The following is a 14,467-nucleotide window of genomic DNA, read 5'->3' on the forward strand; positions in this document are numbered from 1 at the left end:
ATTGACTGAGATTGTGTCCCAAAAAATGCAGGCTAGCCCACCGCCGGGATTCACGTTTCTGTCTAGGTGGATTAAGTTGTGACTAGGAGGAACCTAAGGTGTTATATTAATGTTGGTCACTGTTTGCTCGCCTGTATATGTCTATATGCTTTTTGTTGTCAGTTTTTAACACCTGGGGCCATAATACATAAAGTGCTCCGGGGGCGCAACGGGCGTCTGCGCCCGCTTTGCGCGCCACTGGGGACACTTTGGTATTATAGAAGGGGGCACAGACGTTTGTGCTTCCCCTTCTATAATAGCGCTTGTGCACTTAATGCGCCAGTGCTACCTTCAGAGGGTGTTCCCTCATTTGCATAGGGGCGTGCCCTATGTAAATGAGGAAATTCCTTTGACTCTGTGCCCGCGCCATATTACAGATGCTGGCGCAGAGTCAAAGAAGCCCTCAGGAGGCGCACGGACAGTGCGCCATTTAAAAGGTGGCATACTGTCAGTGCGCCCCCTGAGAGCAGCCCTCTGCATGGGGTAAAGGGGGTCCCATGGAGCCCCCAGACATCCCCTTGCAGGCGGGTGCAGTCACTGACTGCACCCGCCTACAAGTGGATCTCTAATGCCCTTTTGAAAGTGCAGATGGGTGTCGCATGCACTGTGAAAACACGGAGCAGTTGCTCTGTGTTTTCACATGAATGCGCTGCCCCCAGGGCAGCGCGAGTTCGTGGCTGCCCCCAGGGCAGAGCATTCACCATAATGGGGTGCATTGGCATTGTTTGCGCCCGGCGCACCTTTTCAAAGGTGCGCTGGGCGCAAACAATGCCAATACGTAACACGGCCCCTGGTTTTCTGTGCAATATTGTTTTTTTGCTCATTGTTTGTTTCAGTTCATTGTTCCTTTGCTCTCTTGATCCTTGGTTTTTGAAATTATGCTGGCTCGGGTAATTCAAAAAATGTTTGTTCGAATTGTAGTACTAAAATTGAAAACTCTGATCACTGAATCTGCTTATGAAACGGATTTTTTTATCCAGCACAGCACAACTGTATTTCATTTTTTGTTAAGGGGTAGTTGTATCTAGAATTACTCAAGTACCCTTGGTCCCTTACGATCTTTGGGTTTCCCTTGTGTGCATATACTACATTGATACTATGTCAGAGATAAAGTGACTCGGTTTTCTGTTCACAATTTGTGATACATGGAATTATGGAGCCACTAAGTGCCTTCAGTCCGTATTACAAGAAAGCCAGATGCATTGATATTGTCAATGTTTGTTTTGTTATGACGTGCTCTAGCAAATAAAGCCACACCTATTCTGACCTAAAATGTTGGGGGTGCTTTTGAAAAGCAGGCAATGAGCATGACCCACCCAGTGACGCAAGGACTCCAATAAGTAGAATGGTGGTAATACGTTTTCATTAAGCCAATCTAAATATTAACAGCTTCACACATCCTTGTAAATTAGGCAAAAGGTGAAATTTGAAGCTAAAAAAAGGGGAGCAAATATGAAAATATGTTTTTATTATTTTTCTTTGAGATGTAGAATACTCACCGTAATCACACAGAATCACAAGCAATAAATTGGAAAAATCTCTCAATGTCTGTTTCATTCTGATGTGCGAGCACATGGCATCTTAATCCTTGATTTAATTCTCAGTCACAAAATTATGCCATTCTTGTGATCACTTTCTGAAAGTAAAATGCAAAAATATTAGGAAGAGGAAACCACCTACAACAGACATGAATTTTATATATACCTCTTTATCTGGTACAATTGTTCTGTTTCAAACACCCAATTATGGCACCACGCACCGTTAACTATACACTTAACACCATAGAGATAACCATAGTCACAGTTAACTCACAGGGAACTATAATCAGGCTAGCCACCTGTTCTGCTCGATTTTCCCGGCCTTCTTGTGAGGAACAATGATGGAATGTGACTTCAGTCTCTTATCATTCAAGTCTAAGGGCTAGAGTAGTGAATGGAGCCTATTTACTAGGCACTTCGACATGATTCTGTGCTCTTCCCCATAGATCAGGGCTTGCACACATAGCCTAGGGGATAGATTCGTTAGTATTAGGGATAACCTGTCCTGTAGTGAGGGTATTTCATGGAGCTGTGCTGAATTCAGGCCTGGTAGGCCTCAAACGGGAGAGACTCCATCTTTCTTTCTGCTCCGGCAGCTTGGGATGCTTCTAGGTCAAATGTAATGTTTTAGTTATGAGGTGTTATTCGCTTGGAGAGAACCGGTTCAGGCCGGCCCTTATCGAAGGATTGTATTTTTCTTCATGCCGAAGACACTACATCAGGCCGGCCGGCTGGGAACGTGTCCTTGGTACGGGGAGGTACAAGAATTTGGTGGGCGGCAGGTTACAGGCCGGAATTTTCCATGAGGAAACGCACCTCTATATTAGTGAAAGTCTGAGGCAGTTACATGTTCAGTCCGTAGGCGGCATCTAGCCGTTAGCAGTAAAGCTACTACTTATTTCAGGGAAGACAGACGCCATCTTGAAGGCGGAAAAGAACCGAGAGACAGATACTCTCCTAGCAGAATAGCCAGAGAGGAGAGAGTAGCCGAGAAGGAAGAGGTCCCAGTGACTTGGAGAAGGGTGAAGAGAACAGCGCATAGTGGTGCAGACATGTATCCGTGACTGTGGAGGTGTGACTTCCAGGCGAGCCGAGGCACAGACGAGAAGGGAACCTAGATGACTACTGAGTGCAGGCTACATACTACTAAGGTGATGTCGACCCTTTCTTATTAGAGTGTACAACTTAATCTTTCACTTTTCTTTGCAGGTTATGTGTTATATCGTAATGTTATGTGATTGTGTATGTAATGAGTAATAAAGTACCCAGTTTGTAGTGAACCAACATGTGCTGCGTGTTCTTGTATGAGAGGGTAGCCTATTCTTCTAGTCAGCTGCGGCTACATGAACAGATGTTAACCCTGATCAGGTAAGTGGTAACTGAATAAGGGAAAGAGGAGCCCCTCGAACCTGAGAACAGGCTATGCTCGAACTGGCAATCCTTGTGTGATCTGATGAATAGTGAGACTGATTCCCTTTTTGTATGTTATGGTGATCATAGGATGAACTGTCGTATGAGACTGCCGTCTAGGTAGAGAGGTCTGGATTCGTATAGGATCGCGAGGCCGCCACTTGTGATACTGTTGTATGGGCAGAGAGGTCTGGATTCGTAGGGGATCGCGAGGCCGCCGATTGTGCTGAGACTGCCGTCTGGGTAGAGAGGTCTGGATTCGTATGGGATCGCGAGGCCGCCACTTGTGCTGAGACTGCCGTCTGGGTAGAGAGGTCTGGATTCGTATGGGATCGCGAGGCCGCCACTTGTGATACTGTCGTATGGGCAGAGAGGTCTGGATTCGTATGGGATCGCGAGGCCGCCGATTGTGCTGAGACTGCCGTCTGGGTAGAGAGGTCTGGATTCGTATGGGATCGCGAGGCCGCCACTTGTGATACTGTCGTATGGGCAGAGAGGTCTGGATTCGTATGGGATCGCGAGGCCGCCGATTGTGCTGAGACTGCCGTCTGGGTAGAGAGGTCTGGATTCGTATGGGATCGCGAGGCTGCCACTTGTGATACTGTCGTATGGGCAGAGAGGTCTGGATTCGTATGGGATCGCGAGGCCGCCACTTGTGATACTGTCGTATGGGCAGAGAGGTCTGGATTCGTATGGGATCGCGAGGCCGCCGATTGTGCTGAGACTGCCGTCTGGGTAGAGAGGTCTGGATTCGTATGGGATCGCGAGGCCGCCACTTGTGATACTGTCGTATGGGCAGAGAGGTCTGGATTCGTATGGGATCGCGAGGTCGCCGATTGTGCTAAGACTGCCGTCTGGGTAGAGAGGTCTGGATTCGTATGGGATCGCGAGGCCGCCACTTGTGATACTGTCGTATGGGCAGAGAGGTCTGGATTCGTATGGGATCGCGAGGCCGCCGATTGTGCTGAGACTGCGGTCTAGGTAGAGAGGTCTGGATTCGTATGGGATCGCGAGGCCGCCACTTGTGATACTGTCGTATGGGCAGAGAGGTCTGGATTCGTATGGGATCGCGAGGCCGCCACTTGTGATACTGTCGTATGGGCAGAGAGGTCTGGATTCGTATGAGATCGCGAGGCCGCCACTTGTGATACTGTCGTATGGGCAGAGAGGTCTGGATCCGTATGGGATCGCGAGGCCGCCGATTATAAGAGGTCTTGGTATGTATAGTAGGAAGTCCCTGTCCTTAGGTGGTAAGATATATGTGGTTACCTATTGTAGATAGGCCCTAGGGAGAGGGAGGGGGTAACGTTCTGACTGGGTTAGTGAGGCTCTGATGAGCGGGTTGTATCTGATCCGAAAACCCAAGCAGAACACCACCCTAGATTTCCTAAAAATGAATAAACTAGAGTGTGTGAGCTCCATATCCAATTGATTACACAGCCGCTATCAATATCTAATGTTTGAGGGGCTGTTAATTGTCAGTAGTCCCTGTAACCTGAGTAGTTTACAGTAAATAAATTGTTCTTTTTCTGATCGGGCGTAAACAGAATGTAGCCAACATATGTAGTAAGAATGAGGACACGGACATTAATGTTTACAGTGCAGGTATTATACTAGAATAAGGTAGCCAAAATATCAAGTCACACAATATTATGATGGTATGTATATATAGGTAAGCATATATGTAACATACTTAACTCCAAATATACTTAGAATATATATATAAATATACACACATACATATAAAATCTAGCAGTTACAGTTAGCAGCACAAACTATAACTTGCATCCCCGCCATGCACTGCTTATGATCTCACATATGACATCACTCATGGAATGTTCTATGACATGATGACATCATCCAATGATTGTGCTAGTTTGTTTTATAGTTGACATAGTGGTGGGTAAGTACCATATTACTTGTGTACCTAATTTTGTACAGCATGTGTCCAGCTAACGGATGCAATTACAAAACACATCTGCTCCTTATGCACCATAGATGTATAGAGGTGTTAAACATGTTATAAGTCTTTGTACTCAAGAGTAACTCTATGTGCAAGTGATAGCTGACTTGTGTTAATTTTGTTACACACAGGTATTTTGGTTCTGCAGGAAAAGTTTTCAACAGGAGTAAGATTCTACTTAGTGGATACTAACATTTGCAAGCAGCCTGGAGCTAGTTGACGGAATCATGTCAATATGACAATGTCTACATAACTTTGAAGACTGTGCGCACCAACTACTAATCTATGTACATGTGCTTGTTTTGCTTGAGAAGATGAGCTATCTGTAAAGTTTTCACCACAGTATGTACGGTGCAGGTAGTAAGATTTTTAGCACCTTTTAGACATTGGTTAATTTTAGTAAATATGGTCTTTTTTGACAAGTGCTGCATAGAATTTACAGTGTTCTCAGTAGATACTTTTTAATACTCCTGCGTATGTTTCTTATGAAAGTTTCACTGTTTTCAAACAGTGTGCTAGAGAGAAAACTCTCCATAGGGTAAGCACTTCATATAGTACCCAGTTTTCTACTGGTATCAATGTCATTTCTCGATGTAGGTAAGGTGAGTTGCAAGCGTTTGATACAAATAAAAGTTGTCTGTAGTTGGTCATTTTTTGGGACTTGACTCACTATTTTTAGGAACTTGACTTTCTCTAAACAGTTGTGTACAGATTGAACACCATACTCAATGACGGTTTCCTATATATGTGTGGTTGGTTGTTAATATCAACTATTCTGGCTATAATGTGTATGGTATAGGGTCAATGTTACACATAATGCATGCTTTCTACACCTAAGGGAGTTGTGTCTGTGATGGCAGTAATGATCGCTGGTATTCTCCTGAGCAATTTTGTACTTACCATCATGCCTCTAATAGCATAGCAATTTATAGAGAAATATATGGCAAAATGAAGCTTGGATGATGTAATCAGTGATGTCATCAATGATGTCATTTGAGAAGTAATCAGTGATATCATAAAAGATGTCATGAGTGATGTCATATGTGAGGTCATAAGCAGTGAATCACAAGGGCGTAAGTTATAGTAAGTGCTGCTAACTATATAAATGCAGAGTTTATGTGTTCTGTTTCGGTTTAAAACGTTAATGTTGTCATTTTCAAATTCACCTAACTATAATGGTACGCTAACCTTTGTTTTTTTCAGTTAATTTCTAGTTTTTTTTCTTTTTAAAGTACAGTAATATTTAATTACCATACATAAATGCAACCTCCCGCCAAGCAAGGCCTTCGGCCAGGGGCCAGGCCCTGCAGGCAACACCCCAGATGCGGACACCTCTCTCTTGGATGATAGGAGTGCGTAATAAGTTGTGGGCAGGGACTGGCCCCTCTGCTGAGACCTGTCTCTGCATGACAGACGTGCTTAGTAGGTTGTGGGAAGTGATTGACCCCTCTACTCAGATCTTTATTTTGGATGACTGGTGTGCGTTGTAGGGTGTGGGGATGGACTGGCTTCTCCTTTCAGTCCTCACTCTGAGATGACAGGTGTGCATAGTATGGTGTGTGGATGGACTGTCCTCTCCTTTGAGACCTCTCTCTCACGAAAGGTGTGCATAGTCGGGTATGTGGATGAACTGGCCTCTCCTTTGAGAACTCTCAAATGATGAATGTGCGTAGTAGTGAGTGGAGATGGACTGGCCTCTCCTTTCACACCTACTCTCAAATCATGGGTCTGCATAGTAGTACAAGTGGATGGACTGGCCTCTTCTTTGAGACTTCTCTCTTAGATGATGGGTGCGCGGAGTAAGGTGTATGGGGAGTGACTAAACTCTTCTTTGAAACTTCTCTTTTAGTTTAAGAGTGTGCATACCAGGGTGTGTGAATCGACTGTCCTTTTCTTATAAACCTCTTTCTCAGATGACAGATGTGAGTAGTAGTATGTGAGGAGGAACTGGCCTCTCCTCCAAGACCTCTCTCTCAGATGACGGATGTGCGGAGGAGGGTGTGTGCATGGACTTCCCTCTCCTTTGAGGTCTCTCTCTCTCAAATGATGGGTGTGCGTAGAAGGGTGTATGGATGGACTAGTCCGTTCTTTGCAGGGACTTCCCTCTCCTTCAAGACATCTCTCTCAGATGACGGATGTACATAGTAGGGTGTGTGGATGGACTGGCCCCTCTGCTGAGATCCCCTCCCTTGGATTACGGGTGTGCATAGTACGGTGTGGGGAGGGACTGTCCCCTCCTCAGATGACAAGTGTGCATAATAGGGTGAATGAGGAGCGACTGGACTCTCCTTTGAGACCTCTCTCTCTCAGATGATGGGTGTGCATAGTAGGGTGTCTGCATGGATGGATCTCTCAAGTGAGACCTCGCTCTCTCAAATGACGGGTGTGCATAGTAGTGAGAGAAGAGGGATTGACCTCTCCTTTCACACCTCTCTCTCAAATGACGGTTAGAGATAGTAGAGTGTGTGGGTGGACTGGCCTATTCTTTCAGACCTCTCTCAGATGATGATTGTGAATAGTAGGGTGTGTGGAGGAACTAACCTCTCCTTTGAGACCTCTCTCTAAAACGACAGGCATCTATAGTAGGGTGTGCGGAGAGACTTGTTTCTCCACAGAGACCCCTCTATTGTATGACTGCTATGTGTAGTAGGGTGTGGGAAAAGAGTGAACGCTCTACTCGGATCTCTTCCCAAGCTGATGGGCGTAAATAGTAGACTCTGATAAACATCAGCCCCAGTAAGACTCCTTCCTACAGTATCAAGTATACAAACTAGTGTGTATTCAACAATCACTCACTCTTTCCTATTTTTCACGATCCCACAAGAGTCTCACAAGATTGTGACATTTAAAAAAAAAGAATTAAGCTTCTACTCATCACAGTATTTATCTCTTACACGCTTTCACTCAATAACAATGGGCACTATATGCATTCCTAGTAGTAGGCTGTATTAAGAACTCACCTACTCCTTTTTACTATTCACAATCCCGCAAGAGTCCCACAAGATCATAAAAATGTTTTGAAAACAATATACATGCATTTTTATCACAATAGTTATCCCCTAGAGGCCTCCTCTCGAAATCTAGCGGGACAGCATGACTTTCTGCTGCCCCATTTATATAGCTTTTTTACTTCATTTCCACAACACATGCAATTTTTCACAGTAGACAGTAATTGCTGCCATTTTCTTTCTAAAATTCCTACAGCCAGCCAATCAAAAACGCTCGCTCTCGTGGGACTCGCGGGAGCCTAATGCTCCCATTGGAGCATGAAGGCTCACAGGAAAAATGGGCCTCTCGCCGAATCACAGGGCTCCACTTTTTAATTTGCGCTCTCACTGGTCTCTTGCGAGCCCAATCATCCAAATATCTATTTTTTCTACCCTTTCTATCACAAAAACTACTGAACAGATTTACACCAAATCACAAAAAGGACAATCTGTGTATCAAGAACTAGCTTCCTGATGAACTTGGTGTAATTCCGTTCAGAAGCTTTTGCAGTATCCCATCTTAAAGGAGTCTATGGAAATTCACGGAGATTTTGTGTTTTGGGACCATTCATTTTTCTCGGCACCCGCTGGATGGAACACCCCGAAACTTTCCAGGAAGGAGATGAGGTGGATGAACTATTTTTTAGGCAAAGTTTTGTGAAGATTGGTCAAATGGGGCAAAAGTTATTAGCAAGCCAAAAAACGTCACAACTACAGAAAAGCAGACCGTAAACATATGTGAAATTAAGAATATTAAAAAGATGTTAACCTATATACTTACAATATTTTGGAAGTCGATGTTTTACCTACAATAATTTTAGAGCACAATATTTTTATATGATATTCTGACATGTAACTGCAGTGCAAAACATAGCCCTTATTAATAAGTGAATGAAATGCTCCTGTCCTAGATAGTAGAGGTTTACAACTTTACTGCAAATTTTATTCAGTCATCTTGTAACTGCTTTGGTGCCAGCATTTCACAAAAATCTCAGCCTGCTGAAAGGATACTGTAAAAGTAATGGAAATGCATCCTCATGAACGCTATATGTGATACAGAGAAGACAATATTTAGGTCTGTTAATAGCTGAGGGCCGATTCACTAAACATTTCACAATCATAGATTGCACTTCCAACCACAAGAAGTTGAATTTAGGGACAGAGTTCATAAACACCATTTCACAAAATTAGGATTCAAGCAGTGGTGTAGCACAGGTGACACAGGCCCTACAGCAAGCAGAAAAATGCCCCCCCCCCCCGGTGCTTCTGTTAGGTGGTGTAATGTTGGCAGGGCACACCGCAAATACCCAGGCGCACACTCAAGGGCTGGTGCTTCAATAGATGCCCCGCCTAGTGCAGAGGTGTCTTTTATTTAAACTTTTAAGTCATCACTCTACTGGGTCTTACTTGAGAGGTCACGCCTCCCTGTGACACTACAGGTGGTTACAGAAAGTCATAATTTGGGTTCAGTGGGCCCCTACTATGCCTGGGCTATGGTGTAATTTCACCTGCTGAACAACTGACAGCACCTGAACAGCCTGATTATGTTGGAGACCAAATAGTGGTTCCTGATGCAGCCACCAGTGAGGAAATGAACAGACTGGAAGGCATATTAAGTGATGCCGCAAATCAAGAGTGAACCAGAGCACATATTGCATATTAGCACCAATCATGCCCACGCTCTACCTGCACCCCCACCATCAAATGTACGATGCTCTGTCTGCTGTTCGTTGAGTCTGAATTATGGTTTTATTTTCATATACTGCAATACTAGTGTCACTTAGTGCCCTGGTGTGGCTGAAAGATAACAGATTGGTGCTATGCCAAAATACAAAGATATAATGCCACCTATTTTAGGTTTGTACTATGCTTTCCACATTTACTTGCACTTCCTGTGGCTTATAAAGGCGCCACTTCAGCACGCTAACATCAGTTTGAGGATGTTCCAAACACAGAGCCCCAACAGCAAATTCCTACACCTGGGATCTTATTAAGGGGTAGAGCTCGGTTCACAGAATGTGGAGGATAGGAAAGTTGGTGAGGAATCTGTGATTAGAGTCTACCAGAAAGAGTGTTAGGTAACTTGTTCTTCTGATAGAGACTTATAACTGCAAATTCTTCACTTTCTGAATAGATACCAGAGCAGTATGTATAGGAAGGAGGGTCTGTGAATTGGCTCAAACCAAGAAGCCCTGTAGGACTGAGCGAGCAAAATGCCCTTCTCAGTGCTCCTGGCTGTCCAGACAGTAGTGCTTTGTGCGTGTGGAGTGATGCCCATATAGCCACATGGCAGATGTCCAGGACAGGATCCCTACGTGCCAATGCAGTGGTATCAGCTTTGGCACTGGTGGAATGGGCTCAAAGACCTCTTCTACATGGCCTTGCCTATTTTCACCTCAGTGAACCCACAAAAAGATAATCATCCACCTGGTGTTCTTTGGTACAATCAATGTAAAAGCTCGAGCCTCTTTTTGGGTCAAAGCAATGGAGTCTCTTATCCTCCTTAGCGGAGTGAGGCGGTGCAAAGAGCACCGGTTGGCTGATGGTTTGACCAATGAACAGAGTCACTACTTTTGGTAAGGATGCTTGCATCTGCAAAAATCAGTTTGTGTGATAAGAAGGTGGTGTACGGTAGGCTCACACAGAGATCCTAAAGCTCACTCACTCGCCACGGTGATGCCGATGAGGAACACTGTCTTAAGGGTAGGAAGTTACACAGGACAGCCGTGAAGTGGCTCATAGGGAGTGAACATCAAATATGTGAGGATCAAGCTAATGTCCCACAGAGGCATGATGAAAGGAGAGGGAGGAAAAAAGTGTTGGAGCCCCATCAAAAATTGCATTACATCTGGTGATTTTAATATTAAGGCCTGGTCCAGCAACAGCAAAAAGCTGAAAGAGCTGAAAGGTACCCTTTAACATTGCCCAAAGCAAAGTCTACACAGGTAAGAGACAAAACAAACAAAATGTCAAATACCTTGGCCTGGAGGGGTTCAATCTGTGGTGTGCCGTACTAAACCACAAATGTGGCCCAACAATGGGCAGATATAGTTTTTGTCGAGGGGCGCCTGGTTGCCAAGTTTATATCACCCACCTCTGGAGGAAAATCAAAATTGTTTAGTGGTCACCGCTCAGTCTACATGTATGAAGGTGGAAATTGCGAAGGCCCAGATGTAGAACCCTGCTCCGTTGTTGCAACAGCAGGTCTTACCGGAGGAGATGTCTGATCGGAGGACAGTTGCTTAAACCCAGGAGTTCTGGATACCATACCCTCCGTGCCCAATTTATTGGAAACTCCAACACACAGAACTGCTGATATTGCGCTTATGGGCAATGTCAAATGGCAAATAGATCAAACCAAGTTTCCCTCTTTTATGGAAGAGACCTTGTGCCACATCCGGGTGTAACTGCCACTCGCCATCTACTAGGCGTTGACAGCTAAGCTTATCCACCCTGGCTTTCAAAAATGCTGCCAGGTGGTTCACCACCAGGAAGATCCCGATGGTCTAGTCATTTCCAAAGGTACAATGCCTCCTGAAATGGGTCCAAGACCGCACATTGCCCTGCTAGTTGCAATACCACATGGTGGTGGTGTTGTCCATAAGCACCTTCAGCAGCCTCCCTTTGAGGGATAGAAGGAAGGCTTTCAACACCAAGTGGATGGCCCTCAGCTCCAGGAAGTTGAGATGGAGCCGGGTCTCCACCAGAGGCCAGAGGTTTCTGATCTCCACCTCTCCCAGATTTCCACCCCAACCCAGAAGGGATTCATCGGTCACCACTGTCACATCTGAGAGGGGTAGGGAGGCTAGGAAGACAGGTGTGCCGCTGACCCAATTGCGGCCTAGAAACCACCACTGCAGATCTTTTGCAGTCTCCTCCAAGAGCTGGACGTGGTTGGAGAGGTCCCCATGATATTTGGCCCACTGAGGCTTCAGATCCCACTGCAGAGCTTAAATATGCCACCTGGCATGCTTGACCAACAGGGTAAGAGAGACCATAAGCCCAGTAGCCTCAGAGTCGACCTCACTGAAATCCAGAACAGAGGTTAAAAGATTGGAATTATAGCCTGAATGTCTTGGACTATCCTTTCTGTGGGAAAGGGGCGAAACCGAACCATGTCCAGAGTGGCTTAGATGAAGGGGAGCATCTGGGAAGGAGTACGGTTTAAGTTTGGCACGGTGATAGTGAAATCGAAAGATTACAGGAGGTTCACCTTTGCCTGGAGGTGTTTGACAGCTGCCTGGGATGAGTCCGCCTTTAAAAGCCATTCATTGAGGTAGGGGAAGACTGGCACCCCTGACCTCTAACGGTGTGCTGCTACCATTGCCATTACTTTTGTGAGCACCCGAGGGGCACGAGTGAGACCAAAGGGGAGCACAGTGAACTTAAAATGCTTGTCTCACACCACGATCCACAGTTAGCGCCGATGGATCTGCAGGATGAGGATACTGAAATAGACATCCTGCAGGTCTATTGTCTCCATCCAGTATCCAGAGTCAAGGGTAGCCAAGAACTGGGGCCGGTGTGAGGATCTTGAATTTCTCTTAAGTTTGGAGGGCGTAGGTCTAAAATAGGATGTAAACTTACACCCTTCTTTGGCACCAGAAAGTGGCAGGAATAACCACAGCCTACTTCTGACACAGGTGTGGTAAATATTTCGTTACCGGTACTATTTTTTATGCGGTAAAGTCTATCAAGAATAACTCAGTAAATATAAGAGGCAGAATCCGTGGTATTAGAGGTTTTAAAAGGCTTTATTCCTATATAAAAGGAAGACAATTCGAATTGTGGGCCTTCTATTCCATCACCACGAAAGTTCAGGAAGGAAGGAGCATATATTATTGACAGATAGGCAGTTTTATAGAAAATACATTACAGTGAAACAGATACAAGAGGCGTGACAGCTGATAATACAGAAAAACTGTGTATACGTAACTAATAGAGGCGTAAACATGGGTGTAACTGAAATACGTCATTAAACATGATGTCACAAGTGGGTGGATCCATAAAAGAATCCTGCAATGTCAGCAGAAATAGTTGGCAGAGATGCGCGCGCAGCCGCATGACGTGTGATTGACGTGCAACTAGAGGGTGAAGGGGACTTGACATTTAGCTCTACATGTGGAGACAGAAGTCTGGGGTTATGTCAACCTAATCCCAAATCATATCTAATATCCTATGTTTAAAGAACTGTGTTATCCAAAAAGAGAGGTCTCTTAGGATAGAATCTTATTCTATACTGACTATACTGACTGTTAGTGCGTGTACAAGCGTCTAAGTGTCTACACTAGATGCAAGGGGGTAGGAATATTCCATGGTAACGGGGCTATGAATTACTTGCATGAGGACAGCGAGGCCTGGCCCCTTTGCACGGTAGCTGGAGGAATGTTTACCTAAACTACTAGACAGGAATGCATCGGATAATCTTGAAGGTGAAATACAGTTTTTGGCAGGCAACTGGCTGGATCAGGCACCGTTAGCCGCGCAGGGAGTAGGACAAAGTTCATGGTCACAGATGCGGGCTCAGACTGGAGCTTTCAGAGGCAGAAGGCAGGAAAAGGCTTGATGACAGAATTCGGGCCTACTCGCCTGAATCTGTAAAATGTGGAAAGTGAACCATATAAAGTCGGTGGCCTTTCATACTTAGGAATGGAATATCTGACCCATTCATGGCGGATCTGAAAGAGGACATGTTGACGGTGGACGCACATATATTTGCGTCTTCAAAACTGGAGCAGGAGGGAACATACATGTACTTATAGCATGCACATGGAGCCGTTGGGGTCTACGATAGGGGACATAACTGATCACAAAATACATATTTCCTCATTCCCTCCTTGTCCCCTACGGACCCTCAGGAGATATCGATCTTCATCAATCCATCGATCTGTTCATATAGCATCATTTGTTCTTCTTTCTTCTTCCGGGATCTCGAACGAAAACTTGGATGTGGGATACACGAGGTGGCACACAGACCACAAATCGCTGGCCCACATTGTAGACATAAGCAGCAACTGAATAGTATGAGAAAGCCAATACCTAGGAAGGATAGGATTCTCCATCCCCAGGCTGACAACACGCCCCAGAACCAACCGGACCAAGTCCAGGTGCCTGGACTCTGGTGTATCTGGCTTACAATCTTATGAAGGCGAGTTATGGCTTTATATACTGACGGCGAATTTTCTGGGATGAAAATGCAGCAACTTGATCCGATGACCCTACAAGCTCCGCCCCTATCGGCCAGGATGACGAAGGACAAGACGATTTTGAAGCACAACAATCCGCATAGCAGACTGCTCTTCTGTTAAATTGCCTAAGGCGGAAATAGTTTCATTCACTACTGCTTCAAGGGTTCTGGTTAATCTACGTATCAACTTACTATTAGTGACTGTACCTATATAGGGAAAGAAACCTTTATTGAAATCTGTGTATTTTTCCCATGCTGTTTCAGTGTAATCGACAATTGGGAGATCTCTCTGCTGTCTATTGTGTACTAAATGGGTATTTCTATGATAATCAGGAGGAGCTAG

General features: G+C 45.1%; 1 protein-coding gene across 2 annotated transcripts in view; it reads right to left on the bottom strand.

Annotated features, from left to right (window-relative positions):
• Positions 1-14,467, bottom strand: part of THSD1 (thrombospondin type 1 domain containing 1) — a 112,789-nt gene that overhangs the window by 69,734 nt on the left and 28,588 nt on the right. Inside the window, exon 2 of one of the 2 annotated variants that reach the window (XM_085621779.1) lies at positions 1,539-1,675. In XM_085621779.1, the coding sequence (XP_085477905.1) occupies positions 1,539-1,614 (76 nt within the window). In that variant the 5' untranslated portion in view covers positions 1,615-1,675. The remainder of the gene's footprint in view (positions 1-1,538; positions 1,676-14,467) is intronic. The other variant, XM_085621778.1, reaches the window with a different exon arrangement.

The sequence above is a fragment of the Triturus cristatus genome, chromosome 8, assembly GCF_964204655.1.
Source record: "Triturus cristatus chromosome 8, aTriCri1.1, whole genome shotgun sequence".
Lineage (NCBI taxonomy): Eukaryota > Metazoa > Chordata > Amphibia > Caudata > Salamandridae > Triturus > Triturus cristatus.